General features: G+C 35.6%; 1 protein-coding gene across 1 annotated transcript; it reads left to right on the top strand.

The window, feature by feature from the left end:
* Positions 1–1,703: 1,703 nt before the first annotated feature.
* Positions 1,704–9,133, top strand: LOC149925544 (uncharacterized). Its single transcript, XM_090160310.1, has 2 exons — positions 1,704–1,783; positions 7,689–9,133. The coding sequence occupies exon 2, from the start codon at positions 7,751–7,753 to the stop codon at positions 8,936–8,938; it is 1,188 nt and encodes a 395-aa protein (XP_090016436.1). The 5' UTR covers positions 1,704–1,783; positions 7,689–7,750; the 3' UTR covers positions 8,939–9,133.
* Positions 9,134–15,240: the final 6,107 nt, after the last annotated feature.

The following is a 15,240-nucleotide window of genomic DNA, read 5'->3' as shown; positions in this document are numbered from 1 at the left end:
GAGATTATTATAAAATATTTACTATAATATTAAATACTTATGAAATGATATTTTATTTCTTTCCCAGAGCTCTCTTTACAATGTGAAAAAGGGCAGTTTGTAACCATTTTTGCGGATATGCTTTAAGACGCAAAAGTTTAAACACGAAAAGACCGCCGCTGCGCACGACGTGATGCGCAGTGGATCGCCTTTTTTTATCCCTCTTCGAAATTCGCGTCGTAGCCATGGCGACAATGTTTAATGCGTTTGTCAGATGGCGCGTACATCGCGATTCCACCCTAATGTCAGCCTTCTAGCTCGCCTGTTTCCCTTGGGATTGGCGGAAAGGGCAGTGCTTCTAGTCTTAATTTATATTTCTATGAGTGAGTCTCTTGAGAGTTACTGAACGCAGACATAGTTATAACCAGGGCCAGACATAAGGATATTTTTTTAGTTGTCAGCCTGATTGTGAGCCTCCTATCTTAATTTATTTTAGTAGTCACTGACTAGTGCCAGTGGGGGTATAAAAACAAGAACGGCAACCATCATTTTTCTTTACCCGTCAGAATTAAAACAGGAGTTAATTATCACTTGAGTTACATGACTTTGGCCATTCACAATTTTTTAATGAATAATGGCGTATTCCATTGGGACCGCTTTTCGAGTGATCTGGATTATACGGTGACGTCACTACTCGAGTTCCGATGTGACAAAACTCCTCGCCAGCGCTGCTCTCAATGAAATACGAATTTTTAAGAGAGTGGCGTATCGTCTGCTATTTTCCGAAAGTCAAGCTAAAGTGTATGAAGTTCGCATTCCATTGGTGATCCGAGCGCTCGGAAAAAATCGCTTGGTGTTGAAAGACCGAGCGATTTTTTCTGATCTGCGAGCGAGTGGCGTTGCCAATGGAAAACGAAAATAAATCCCGAGCACTCGTCGAGCGCTCCGAGCATCCCAATGGAATACGCTATTAGAGAATTTAGAGTCTTTGACTAATTTAAAATATTTTAATTGATAATATCATCAAATGACGCTTTGAGATAGAGATTCTGAATCAGGGGCGTGATTCTACTCTTATCGTTAGCTACTTAACGAAAATAATTTTTCGTTAGCTAATATAATTTCAATGGAGCCAACGAAAATTTTCTTTCGTTAACTCCTAACGATAAGAGTAGAATCACGCCCCTGAACTTGTATGAGGTTCAGTGGACTCTCTGGACTCTTGATTTTCTACAAACTCTACAAGCTTGTTGTGATTTTTTTTAAATAAAATAGGATTGATGAATGATGAATTTATGATACGCCATATTCTCCATTATTTATGAAAATTTAGGTAAATTTTTCGATTTATTTTAGTAGTCAGAGCATTTAATTTAGTATTCAAATGCCGTGACTAGTGCCTTATGTCCAACCCTGGTTATAACGAAAATGGCCAACTCTCGTTTTCCCGCCAAAATGCAAAATTAGCGGGAAACTGGATATACTCCGACCAGTAGTCCCGGTTGTCTTAAAGTGGTTAACAAATAACATTCATTAAGCATTAAAAAGTCAAAGAAATTTGAAGAAAGAACTATTTTTTGTATGTAATGAACTAAATTTTATAATCAAATGCGTTCAATAATATGCATATACTTTATTTTGTTTGTTTAAAATGTATTTATAATTTAAGGTTCCAGATCAAATTTATCCTGGGAGCATGGACTAATTAAACATTAATTAGTCCATGCTGGGAGTCTATTGAAATGAACTTCAGATTTGCCTGCCTACATTTCGAGAAAATTGGATGTGTCACTAAAATTGCTGGGTATTGTGCCAAATTAAAGGTTTAAAGGTTTTTATTGAAGCTGTCATCAAGGATTTAGGATCCTTGCTGTCATTAAGACACCCTTTTGAAACAGGGCGGCTCTACATAAGTGAGCTCAGCTAACATAGCATACTTTAACACTGCAGAAGTTATTTTAAAATTATATAAAGTTTTCTAACATTTTCTTAACAATTTTGGATTTTCGTTTAAGGTACATTAAAACAAACAAACAAAATAAAAACCTACGATGTACAGGAGGTAATTGCGGGTTGTATCCCTCAGGGTTTAAGTGTTTACATTCCGCTTTTTTACTTTCCAACGGCTGAGGATAGAGGCTACCATCCGCTGGTTCCAGGTCAAGTCCCAATATATGTTTTATATCATTGTCTGTGTGCGCTACCTTCTACTCGGAGCTATCTTCAGTTGAAGTTGCGGGGCATTCTAATAATATGTGGCGGATGTCTTCCTGTGTTGCCCCACACAGGCGGCAGTGTTGGGAAAAAGCAAACAGTTGGGACTGTCTATAACTGGTAAGCAGTGCCCCCGTTCTAACCTGGAATAGCAAACCACTGTACCAACTTTACCAAGTCCCTTTATAGAACTCTTCTGTGTGGGGTTTAGTTAGCATGCCAATTAGAGATAGCCTTATCATTCGCTTCAGTTGTCACAACTTGTTTCCATTCCTTATAAGTCATGGCCTGGCCCCTAGATGTACCGATACCGATTTCACGGTCTAGTCGAGCTATTCGTCTGGTCCAACTCGTGCTGACTTCATGCTGGCGTATATAGTTAATGATCTGTTTTGTCAGGTTGGAGTCTGGTAAGAACTTTAGATGGCCCAGATAACATAGTTTGCTTCGAGCTTCGCAGTTCGTCATTGTGGACCATCCCATTTCACCTTGGACCGAGGCTTTTGCCGCGAATGGTCCCGCATTTAGAGCTGTTTTTTCCACCTCGAATTGTGTTCTTTCCAATACATCCATAACTCTTGGGGAGAGGCATAACACCTCATTCCTGTACGTTACAGCAGGTACTGTGACGATTTTCCATAACAACCGACCAACTGAGTATTTGTTGTACGACCTTTCCACAAGGTTCCTGGCTGTCCATCATAGCTTATTGCACCGTTTGACTAGTATATCCTCCATTAATGACATATAGTGCTCGCCTGACGAAAAAGTGACACCCAAATACTTGAAACTATTAACATATTCTAGGGTTGAGCCTTGTAGTTTCAAGGGTGCGTTTGGTTTTCCATTCTTCATGACCATTAGAATGGATTTAGGTGTACTGAAGGATAGCCCCGTTTCTCCAGCAAATTTTGTACAAATGTCCAGTAGTTTTTCACGTCCTTGTTATTGTTAGCGAAAATAGCAATATCATCTTCATATAGCAGGCATGTGACCAATATGCTATGGTCTACATTGCCAGTAAGAGATCCTGTGTTTGTGGTCAGAAGGTTTTTAGCCATGTCAGCTAAGAGAATGACAAATAACACAGGGGAAAGAGGACATCCTCGTCTAAGTCTGACTAAGCTGGCAACTGCAGGGGTGGTGACTTAGTCGATGGACAATTTGTACTGACAAGTTTTATATAGAGCTGATATGGTCCTTATAAGTTCCAGTGGGATTCCTTTGCGTCTCATGCAATCCCATAGTAGCTTCCTGTTTATGCTATCGTATGTATTTTGATGTCGAAGAATGCAATTTGCAGTTCGCTATGTTGGGCCAAAGACAGTTCAATGAGCTGGGTTATCACAAACAGATGGTCAGCCATTCTACGGTTTGGACAGAAACCATTCAGTACATCACTGAGTATCATATTGTCTTCCAGGAACTTTGAGAGTCGTTCTTTCAGCATTATTGTGTACAGCTTATATATTACAGAAGTGACTGCGATAGGACGATAAGCTTCGACGTCATCTACATCCTTGTAGTTCCCTTTGAAAACCATAGTGACTCTAGCCTCCGTCCAGGCTTCCGGCACTTCTCCAGAGTCAATAACATTATTCAATATTAACCTGAGGCGTTCTCTAGCTTTTGGGCCCAGAGCGCGAAGGCATTCTGCATAAATGTGATCACTACCGGCTGCTTTCCCAGTTTTTAATCTACTAATACCCCTGTACAGTTATTGTGCTGTGAAATAGTCTGACTCCTTGCATTCTTTGGGACTAATAATTTCAGTTGTTTCAGTGTCATGTTCTAAGCTTTGGTTGATAGGATTAGACAGGATTGTATTTTCCATGTCTCTGAAGTATTCTATTACCTGATCTGCAATATTCCTTTTTACGTAAAAGGTTTGAGCCATCTCGAGCTTTCAAGCCATGGAATGGACGAGTCTCTCCTTTATGTTGGCCAAATTACCACAGTGCAATGGTGTTTCCCATTTAAGTTCTCAATATTCCCTCCAAATCCATCTCTAATTTAAATATCTAACCCCTATCAACACAATGGAACATGAGTTATCGTCCATGGATTAAATGGAAAACGCTAGAAGCTTTGAACTCAGTAATTTATACTTTTATTGATCAGGTCTTCACTGATAATTGATTTGGGTTCACTGGCTTGCAAGCCTTGTACCCCTTAAAATCTGTGTATTTAGGTAAGTAGTATCGCGTATAGTTAACTAGAAGTTGAAGATCACTTGAATGATCTGTTCCCTTTAGAATGTCGCATGTACAACACACATTTCATCCCACATGTGTGTTTCCTCTGGGTTTATGTTTCTTTATACCCAAAGTATGGTTAAATTGTTTTCAAAAGCTTATTTAAAACACAGTTTTAAAACTATTTTACGTCCTGTCAAGTGACAATATAAATAAACCTTTAGTTCTGGAAAAATAAGTTAATCCAGTTCTTTAACCAACTTGAATTAATTCTAAAGATTGAATGCAAACTTAGAAACAAAAAGGAAAAATTTAATGCACAAAAGTTATTTAAAATTATATACATTAATTATACATAATATAGTAAATGTAGATTGAAAGTGAGAAAGCACTTGATGAAAGCCACCAGTTTAATTAACCATTATTGAAAATTACTAAATATCTTTGATATTGGCTGTTAATCACAATAGAATTAATCCTAATAGCCAATAGTAAATATAAGCAAGGTTGAGTAATTTATCAGGAAAAAGATATTGTCAGTGCTGTGAAAAGCAACATATGTATAACGCATATGATATAAAAGCAGAATACTTCTAGTCCAAAGCATCCCCACCCCTCTTGGCTCATTAGAGGAAAATATTACAGAAACCTCAACAATTATGGGTTTTAGTTGCATCCAACTAATGAGCAGTGCCGAAAACATTAAAAAGGAGGGAGTGAACAACATTGAAACAGTTTGAAAGGGGGCAACAGAAATATTAGAGTTTAAATTCCATTTAACGGTTGGAACCAAAAATGACTGTTTGCTATAGAACTGTTTAAAACCATTTACTGATAATGGAGACCCCCTTGGGTATTCTCACTGATTTGGTTTAAACTTAAGGATTAATGTAACTTGAAAATTTACATAATTAGTTTTACATAATAAATTAAAAATTCCCATGTTCATTAAATTGGGTAAAATTAAACAAATTTGGATATACGAATAAATTACGATAAATGTGAGTAAAATACAGTAAGATAAGTAAGGTTGAGTAAATGCAAAATATTTTGGTAAAATATAATATAATTCGAAAATAGGAAGTAATTTTTAATAACTCTAGAGATATTTTATCTAGAGAAAATTTGTATTATTTTTTTAAAAAAAACTGCGATTTCTACATAAAAAAGGTCTAAAGTTAAATTTAGAATTAGTAAGATAAATTCATAATAACATGTTAATAGATGTTTCTATAAAATGAAACCATAAAAAAAGTATAAAATGTTTTTCTCCGTGTCACAAGCTTAAGCTTTTTAGTACTTTATTGGCACGTGAACTTAAAATTAAAAATATTTATCAACTCTGAGTGCATGCTTTCTAGCTTCAATAGCTATAGCTAGTGATGTAGGAAAAATATTTACACGTGCACTCTTGTATTTTATAGAAACACCTATTAAAATATTCACAAACAAAATTATTTTTTAAAAATGCATGTTGTAATCGTATAATTAATTGGATTTTGGAACAGTTAGGTTGAGTACATGAAAGGGAGTCAGTCACTGGGTACAGAAAGTTCTCAGTTAATTCATACAGCTAAATTTTATTTACTCAAATTAATTTAATTTTACTGATATTAAATAACTACAAAATTAAAAACTTTTTTCCGTATGTTCAATTTTACGTTAATTAGAAAATACACAAATTTACCTATTTTTTTCATAATTTTAGTTTTTTCAATTTTGTAATTTGTTTTGAAGTCTGTGATTCTCTCATGTTAAGTCAGGTAGAGAAAATTTTATTTCTTTTTGTTGCTATGGCAAATCTAAATCCCTAGGGATAAATTTTCGAGCTACGTTATAGCTCCCCTTACCAAAAAATAAGTTGGTTTTTAGTTGGTATTCACATTTAAGTTGATATTAAGTTGGTTTTAAGTGGTCAGCATATTTCAGTAAACTAGTTAAGTTGGTAATAAGTTGGTGGGAAAATGCCTCTTTCTTTAAGTTGGTATTTAGTTGGTTTTTAGTAGTCAGAAAATTACATATTATTTTTTAAGTTGGCTTTAAGTGGTCTTTATTAAGTAACATTTTAAGTAAGTTTTAAGTTGGCTTTAAGTGGTCTTTATTAAGTAACATTTTAAGTAAGTTTTTAGTTGGTTTTAAGTTGGTGTTAAGTTGTTTTTAAGTAGGTTTTTAGTTGGTATTTGTCTCAAATACAAACTTAAAACCAACTTAAATAGTTCTTAGACCACTTATTATTTGGTAAGGGGTCATTCAATCAAAAACCAAAAGAGTTGCACTGTGGTTACTAAGAGTGGGGTGGCGGAGTGGTTAGCGCTTTCGCCTCGCAGCATGAGGAGCCGGGTTCGATCCCAACTTGTGGCACTGGGCGAAATTCGGAACAACTCCTTCTGCGTTGACTTTGAAAGTTCTATCCCCACTGGTTTAAGGTGTTTTCCCCCGAGTTCTTCTGTTTCCCCTTCCATAAAAACTTGTAGAAGTTAACGGTAATAGTTAGTGTAGAGAGCTGTTGGCTCGCGTGGCATGTAGGGCTTGCTATCACCCTCCTACACATTGTAACCCGGCCACCTGTTTATAGGCATTAAAAGTCGCTAGATGACTTGGGCGCAAGGTGGGTTGGGTATTCCGTTACCAAAAAATAAGTTGGTTTTTAGTTGGTATTCACATTTAAGTTGATATTAAGTTGGTTTTAAGTGGTCAGCATATTTCAGTAAACTAGTTAAGTTGGTAATAAGTTGGTTTTAAGTTGGTGGGAAAATGCCTCTTTCTTTAAGTTGGTATTTAGTTGGTTTTTAGTAGTCAGAAAATTACATATTATTTTTTAAGTTGGCTTTAAGTGGTCTTTATTAAGTAACATTTTAAGTTGGCTTTAAGTGTTCTTTATTAAGTAACATTTTAAGTAAGTTTTTAGTTGGTTTTAAGTTGGTGTTAAGTTGTTTTTAAGTAGGTTTTTAGTTGGTATTTGTCTCAAATACAAACTTAAAACCAACTTAAATAGTTCTTAGACCACTTATTATTTGGTAAGGGTTAGCCTAGCTGATTATTATAATAATTAACTGTGGTAGACAAGTACTAATTTTTTGGTGCATCTTTATCGTCTTTGTTGCGGAGGCAATCCCTAATATTGTTGGGGTCTACTGTAAAGACTAGAGGCTATATTCCTAAAATTTATGCTAACTATACCTTTAATCAAATGTAGCAAGTTACTTGGTATCTATAACGTTTTGTTATGGTGTTCTGCCTTATATTCCCCCACTCATACATGAATAATTCAGTACCAAATTTTTTTATTGCTACTTGCAGAATTAATTGAGATTTTCCTGGCTGTAACTCTACACACAGTCAGAAGTAAGAAGTGACGTAACATGACACCTACAAAGAAGAAAGCGTCCAAAAAGAAAGCCATTTCAAAGAAAACTGCTCCCAAGGATAAAAAGTACTTTTGTGATTTATGTGATTTTGCCACGGCATCGTCTTTCAACTTAATTCGGCATGAGAGAATACACACCAAAGAACGTCCGTTTAAGTGTGAAGAGTGTGATGCTAGGTTTAATAACGAAAGCCACTTGAAGACTCACGAGCTAATTCATACTGGTGGTGGGAAAAACTTTTCCTGCCCACATTGCGACTACACCTGCATTAGGAAAAGTCACATGGATAACCATAAGAAAACGCACCTTGGCAATGCCACAACGCATTTCAAGTGCAGGTTTTGCAATTTTGTGACAATCCAAAAAAGCAATTTTCACCGCCACAAAGAATTGCACAATGTAAAGGATGAGTTTAAATGTGACCAGTGTGAAAGTTCCTTCGTATCTAAGCTTCAATTAAAAAGGCACCAAGAAACTCATACTGATAAGAGACCATACCCGTGCGAGGAATGTGGTTTGTCATTCAAACGACATGATCAATTGAAAGAGCACGAATCTTGCCATTCCGGTCAGAAATCCTATCAATGTCCTGATTGCAAATACGCGACCAGAAAGAAAAGCGATTTAACAAGACATCAACTAATTCACAGCATTGATCGGCCATTCGCTTGTGCAGAATCGGGATGCGGCTATGCAGCCACTAGAAAACAAGATTTAAAAAACCACGTTAAAATGTACCACAGCGAAAATCCAACACGAGTTACTCGCACAAAGAAACAACCAAAGCTAGTTGTGAAACTTAATGTAAAATCAAAACTGAAAAGTTCCACTGAATCGTGTTACGTCAAACTAATCAGATTATCAGCCGAAGATATAGCTTTGTACACCGGTAAGCGTGAATTTCAATGTGACCAGTGTCAAAGTTCCTTCACAACCAAGCCTCAATTTAAAAAGCACCAAGAAACTCATTCTGAAAAGAGACCATACCCATGCCAGGAGTGTGGTTTGTCATTCAAACGACATGCTGAATTAAAAGAGCACGAATCTTGCCACTCTGGTCAAAAATACCATCAATGCCCTGATTGCAAATACGCGACTAGAAAGAAAAGCAATTTAACAAGACATCAACAAATTCACAGCACTGACCGGCCATTCGCTTGTTCAGAATCGGGACGTGCCTAATAGAAAGCAAGATTTAAAAAACCACGTTAGAATGTATCACAGTGAAAATACAACGCTAGTTGTGAAACTTAGTTGAAATTTTCAGTTTTGATTTGACTAAAACATGTCAAACTACCTTAATTTGGATTTTGTGAAAAAATTTAAACTAACTCAAGTGCCACAGTAAAATGCAGTCGTTGATAATAATTAATAACTTAAGTCATTTAGATTTTTTATATTTTGAACTTATGATTTTATTTTAAAAGAAACTTAAGAGTTTTAGTCATATTTTGTCCAGTTTTATTTGTATGCTTTTGTGAAAAACACTCTTTTGGTAAATTAAAGATTCATTTATCTCATATTTATTTACTTAACTGTACACCATAGTTTACCTCTGCAATTATGCAATAGGGCACCATGAATTTATTCATTCTGGGTAGAATGAATAAATTCATATTGAGTCGAAAATGGCTCCCAAAATGTATTGCTTCCGAGTAATAGACGCTTCAATAAATCATCCTCCAAAGAAATCGCCAAGAAGTAATATTTCCGAGAGCCAGGACCTGCAAATCAATGTATATATAGTGCTTGTTAAAATAATTTAAATTTTTCAACTTCATGGCAGCTACAAGCGTTACCCATGGCGTTCCCTTTTAACCAAGTAGCCTTTTTGACATAATAAGGCTTGACAAAAACACGACGGTCGGTTTACAGGTGAAATGTTTCAATTATTTCAACAAGCACTATATAATAAATAACTTGCAGGTCCTGGCTCTCGGAAATATTACTCCCTGGCGATTTCCTTGGAGGATGATTTATTTAAGCGCCTATTGGCCCTCCAAAACGACGAAAAACGGGCAATGTGCAGTTTCTATTATTCCTTGGACCCAATTGTTTCCTTTTACTAAGCATATTTACCTCCTAGGGGACAAATTCCCCTAGGAGGGGTTATACAATCACCATGTCTGTCCTGCGATCGCGTTCGCATTTTCCGTGCAAAGGTTAATCATTGCGTACGCAGTTTCTCGAAATCTCCGCTTTCGCAGTTGCTAGGAATTAGTAGAGGTGTCAATGAGCGAGCTGAGTCGGAGTTTTCTAGCTTGGTTCGAAAATGGCTCGGCTCGGTTATGTCCCGACTCGATATGCGCTCAGCTCATTTATGGCTCGCTTCGACATAGGCTCGATTAAAACTGACTCGGCTCGGGTGACGTTTTAGCTCGCCGAGCCTTATTTGAGTTGCGCTCGACTCATGTATAGCTTGATTCGTTTAAGACTCGTCTCGTCTAAGGCTCGCTCAAAACATAACTCGCTCGAAACGGTTTCCGAGTAAAATTGCTCGGTTCGATTCGGGCATCGCTCATTGAACCGAGTGAGTTCGTGAAAATAAATAAACACTTAAACACCTAAATGTAAGGTAAACTAATTATTATACTGCTAATTATTGTCAGCCGAATTCAAAAATACTTTAAAATAAAACTGAGTACAGAGTAGTGAGACGTTACTGTCTCTTCGTTTATAAAAACGCGAATAAGTAAAAAAGACAGTCACTAACTGGGGGAAAACTAAAAGTTTTGATTATGGAATAATACGCGGTATATATGTATCGGCAATCTCGTAACCTTGAAGTCCTATCGACCGGTACACCGCGTATTATTACCTAACGTAGTTGTTTCTTCGGTTATTGCGTGGTTTTTCTTGTTCGCGCTGTTTATCAGAGCCAACCGAATGTTTCAGAATGGTGATGGCCCTGATTAAAGCGCTTACGCTATTTCAGCATGTAGTTACTTACAAATAAAGTACTATTATTTTGAACCTCAAATCAGTGCAAATGCAGTCCGAGTAAAAAGACAGTTAAATGAAATAAGGCAAGGTAAAAATCCACCGAAAATTAAAAATAGAAAGAAGTTAGACATTAAGTTGCCATTTTTAAAGTAAAATCAGGAAGAATTGTCGATGCCTAAATATAATTTTTACAATGAACTAGTGTTTTTTTTTTGGTTCAAAATCGAAACTAGTTCAATAAGAACATTTTAATAATATTTTAAAATATTTTAACAAGCTTCAGGCAACCAAGAATTGCTATATAAATCGATTTAGGATAAACGGTGGTTGGAGTTCTTTATTCTCTTCAGATTCGGCAAATAAGGCCGCTTAACTCAGGGCCAGACTGACGTTTAGGGCAAGAGGGCGATGGCTCCTCGCGCCTTTTCTCAAGAAACAGTTTGCCGACCTAGTTCAGAACTAGGAACCCTACGTCCGACTAAGGCAACCTTACACCGCACCTTTACGTAACCAGTCCAGCCTTAGCTAAACTAATGAAATGTATAAATTTAATTTAGTCCTCCAGGAAGCCACATTTTTTAAAACTGTTTATTGTCTTGGGTTCAAAATTAAGGCTAGCTGTAAAAATGTGTCACACATTCATCACCATTCATGATTATCGCTGAGCAGCCCTTTGGTACACCCCCAAAACAACGCCCCTGATTCCGAAGATATAATACCAAATGATATCAATCTAAGTTCCATTTTTATAAAGTTGTTCCAATATACGTTCCTTTAACCTTACAAAAAATTTGGAGCTATTAAATAGCGAGCTAACTCATGAACCACTCACGAAAAAACTCGACTCATAACAATTTTCAAGCGAGCAGACTCGGCTCGTTTTAGCGCTCAATTTCTTAGCTTGTGGTTCGATTTGCTCGTCAAGAAACTAGATCGACTCGTTGCTCGCTCTATATGACTTTGGCTCAGCTCACGACTCAGCTCGTTTTCCGCTGGTTAACGAGCGAGCTCTAAAACTCGGTTCGATAATTTTTAGCTCGATTCGACACTCGACTTGTTTACTGCTAGCTCGACTCGCTTCGATTTACATTGAGCCGGGTGGAGTTGTGAGCCCTCATGATCTGGCTCGGTTCGTTGACACCTCTAGGAATTAGGGAACGAAGTCGAAGGGTTGGCAAAACCACCGTGCGACGGTGAGCGTTAACGGATTAATTTGCGGTTGGGTTTGGTTTGGATGGTTTTTACCTCTCCGATGGGACAAAGTCCCCTAGGAGGGGTTATACAACCAGCGTGTCCGTCTGTGGGTGTGTGTGTGTGTGTGTGGCCTGCGAACGCGTTCGCATTTTCAGGGCAAAGGGTAATCACTGCAGTCGAACAACCGTTTCAGCAGTTTAAAGGCTGGCAAAACCACCGTGTGACGGTAAGCGTTAACGGATAAATTTGCGATTGCGTTGATTTTTTTTTCGTTAACGCCCACCGTCGCTACGTTTGTTATAGGTGCGTATTCTCCAACTCCTCTTTTGGGACAAACCGAGTGCTGAGTGTTATGGCAACCTCTCAACTTCCAATGGCAGGGTTCCACCAGTTGTACACGGTATTCGTCTTAGTATCAATTTGCGATCGCATCGGGCGGGATTTGAACCCGAGACCTCCTGTTTGACAGGCGGACGTTCTACCACAGAACCACCGACACTTGTTACGCCTTATTGAAAATTAGACCTTCAGCTTTATCGGAAGCGTATTTAATAGAGTACGAAATTTTGGTTTAATTGAAATAGAATTGAAATTGAAATTATTGCATCGAAGAAATTCTAATTTAGCGTTTCTCTATTGATTAAAAACAAATGCGCCATCCAGGTTTCGAACCCAGACCATTCGGCTTGGCAGTCGAGCGCTCTACCACAGAACCACCGATAGCTCCTTAGGTTCACTGAAATTAAGACACGCATCGTAAGCATAATAGGTAATAAAGTCTTTTTTTATTAATGAATTTATGAAGGCCTAATCTGGTTTTTTTAAAGGTTAAATCTTGTTTAGATAAGAGGGTTAAAGGGTAGACCCTGTGGGTGGTCCACTTTGTTAGTTTTTTGTTATTTATTTACGGGTATTTTTAACGACCTATATATAGTTGTGTTAATTCAAAGGAGATAATTTAACGTTAATTGCTTTAAGAGCTGGCGGTTAGTCAAGTGGCTCTCTGTGCTTTGTTGATGGTAAGGTTTTTGCTTCTTGTAAATATATTTGGTGTGGATATTTGGATATCTACGATTTCTAACGCAGTCAATGATTTACTGGGTGTGCGAGTCATTATATGATATTGGAAATTGGACGGCATTGGTCTTTTTCATGCGGTATGTGTCACAACGTCAACTGGAAGTCTACGAGCGTTGAAATCAAATGAGCGTTAAAGATGCGGCAAGTATTTCGTAAGCGAGAAAAATACAAATACCATCTGTAGATATTTCTTTCATTAAAATTTGCTTAGTATTATATTCAACTGATCAACATGTACTGTAAAAAGGGTTTAAATTCAATTGTGCATTGTTTTAGTAAGTCTAACTCGCTGTTGTAACTACTTAATTTATAATATTCTGAATAAATTAAACTCGATTGTTTCGTCTCAATTATTTAAATTAAAATTAAAATTTTATACCGGGCAGGGTTTGAACCGAGAATACGTTTTTCGTAAATAACTCTGAATTGCGGAAATATCTTTGGGGTCGTGTCGAGAAATTAATACCACTAGGGACCATTCTTCCGAGGAGAGGTATATTTTGGCTTGCCAACTTGTTAAAGTCTACAATTTTTACGTAGGAAATTTTAAAGGTCAAATCTTGTTTTAGCGCAGTCAGCAGAGATAAGAGGGTTAAAGGGTAGAACCTGTGGGTTTTTTGTTATTTATTTACGAGTTTTCTTATCGTCTTTAAAAAAGTTGTAATAATGCAAAAGCGTTTATTTAACGTGTATTGATGTAAGAGCGGTCGTTTCGTCAAGTGGCTCTCTGTGCATTGTTGATGGTAAGGTTTTTGCTTCTTGTTAATACATTTGGTGTGGAAATTTGGATATCTACGATTCCTAATACTGTCATTGATTTCCTGGGTGAGAAAAATAGAAATACCCTCTGTAGATATTTCTTTCATTAAAATTTGCTTCGTATTATATTTAACTGATAAACTTGTTCTGTAAATAGGGTTAAATTCAATTGTGCATTGTTTTAGTACGTCTAACTCGCTGTTGTAACTACTTAATTTATATTATTCTCAATAAATTAAACTCGGTTGTTTCGTCTCAATTATTTAAATTAAAATTAAAATTTTATACCGGGCGGCATTGAACCGGGATTACGTTTTTAGTAAATAACTCTGAATTGCGGATATATCTTTAAGGGTCATCTCGAGAGATTAATACCACTAGGGACAATTCTTCCGAGGAGAGGTATATTTTGGCTTGCCAACTTGTTTTTTTCGTTAACGCTCACCGTCGCAACAGTTTTAACTCGGCTTAATTGGATATTTCGTTATTGTAATGTTTATTTGTAGGGTGTGAATGTGACGGTTGTGGGTGTGAAGTTTGTTGTGTTTGTGTTATGACGGTTGTGAGTGTTGAGTCTGTGGAGTTTGTGTCTGTTGTATTTGTGTTTGTTGTGTTGTGTTTGAACGGGCGTTCTCTCTTCAACTTCTTCACTTTTGGGACGGACCGAGTGCTGAGTGTTATGGCAACCTCTCAACGACCAATGGCAGGGTTTCCACCAATTGTTCACGGTATTCGTCTTAGTATCAATTTGCGATTTATTGGCGCCGGTCGATCTGCTGCGTGCAAGAGATTTACTCTAACCACTGAGCCACCGACGCTTGCTAAACTACGGTTAAAGTTATAACGTTAGGTACTATAATTTATTCTACATCATTTTAAATATTTATAAATTATATTAATCTTATATTTAATTAAATATTTATAAATTATATTAATCTTATATTTAATTAAATATTTATAAATTATATTAATCTTATATTTAATTAAATATTTATAAATTATATTAATCTTATATTTAATTAAATATTTATAAATTATATTAATCTTATATTTAATTAAATATTTATAAATTATATTAATCTTATATTTAATTAAATATTTATAAATTATATTAATCTTATATTTAATTAAATATTTATAAATTATATTAATCTTATATTTAATTAAATATTTATAAATTATATTAATCTTATATTTAATTAAATATTTATAAATTATATTAATCTTATATTTAATTAAATATTTATAAAATATATTAATCTTATATTTAATTAAATATTTATAAAATATATTAATCTTATATTTAATTAAATATTTATAAAATATATTAATCTTATATTTAATTAAATATTTATAAAATATATTAATCTTATATTTAATTAAATATTTATAAAATATATTAATCTTATATTTAATTAAATATTTATAAAATATATTAATCTTATATTTAATTAAATATTTATAAAATATATTAATCTTATATTTAATTAAATATTTATAAAATATAT

This window comes from Leiobunum rupestre, chromosome 10 (assembly GCF_980474605.1).
Source record: "Leiobunum rupestre chromosome 10, qqLeiRupe1.1.hap1, whole genome shotgun sequence".
Lineage (NCBI taxonomy): Eukaryota > Metazoa > Arthropoda > Arachnida > Opiliones > Sclerosomatidae > Leiobunum > Leiobunum rupestre.
This window is presented reverse-complemented; position numbering and strand designations above follow the sequence as displayed.

What these genes read in the sequence shown, in the direction of transcription:
- LOC149925544 (XM_090160310.1), top strand. Translation starts at nt 7,751, where the DNA reads ATGACACCTACAAAGAAGAAAGCGTCCAAAAAGAAAGCCATTTCAAAG.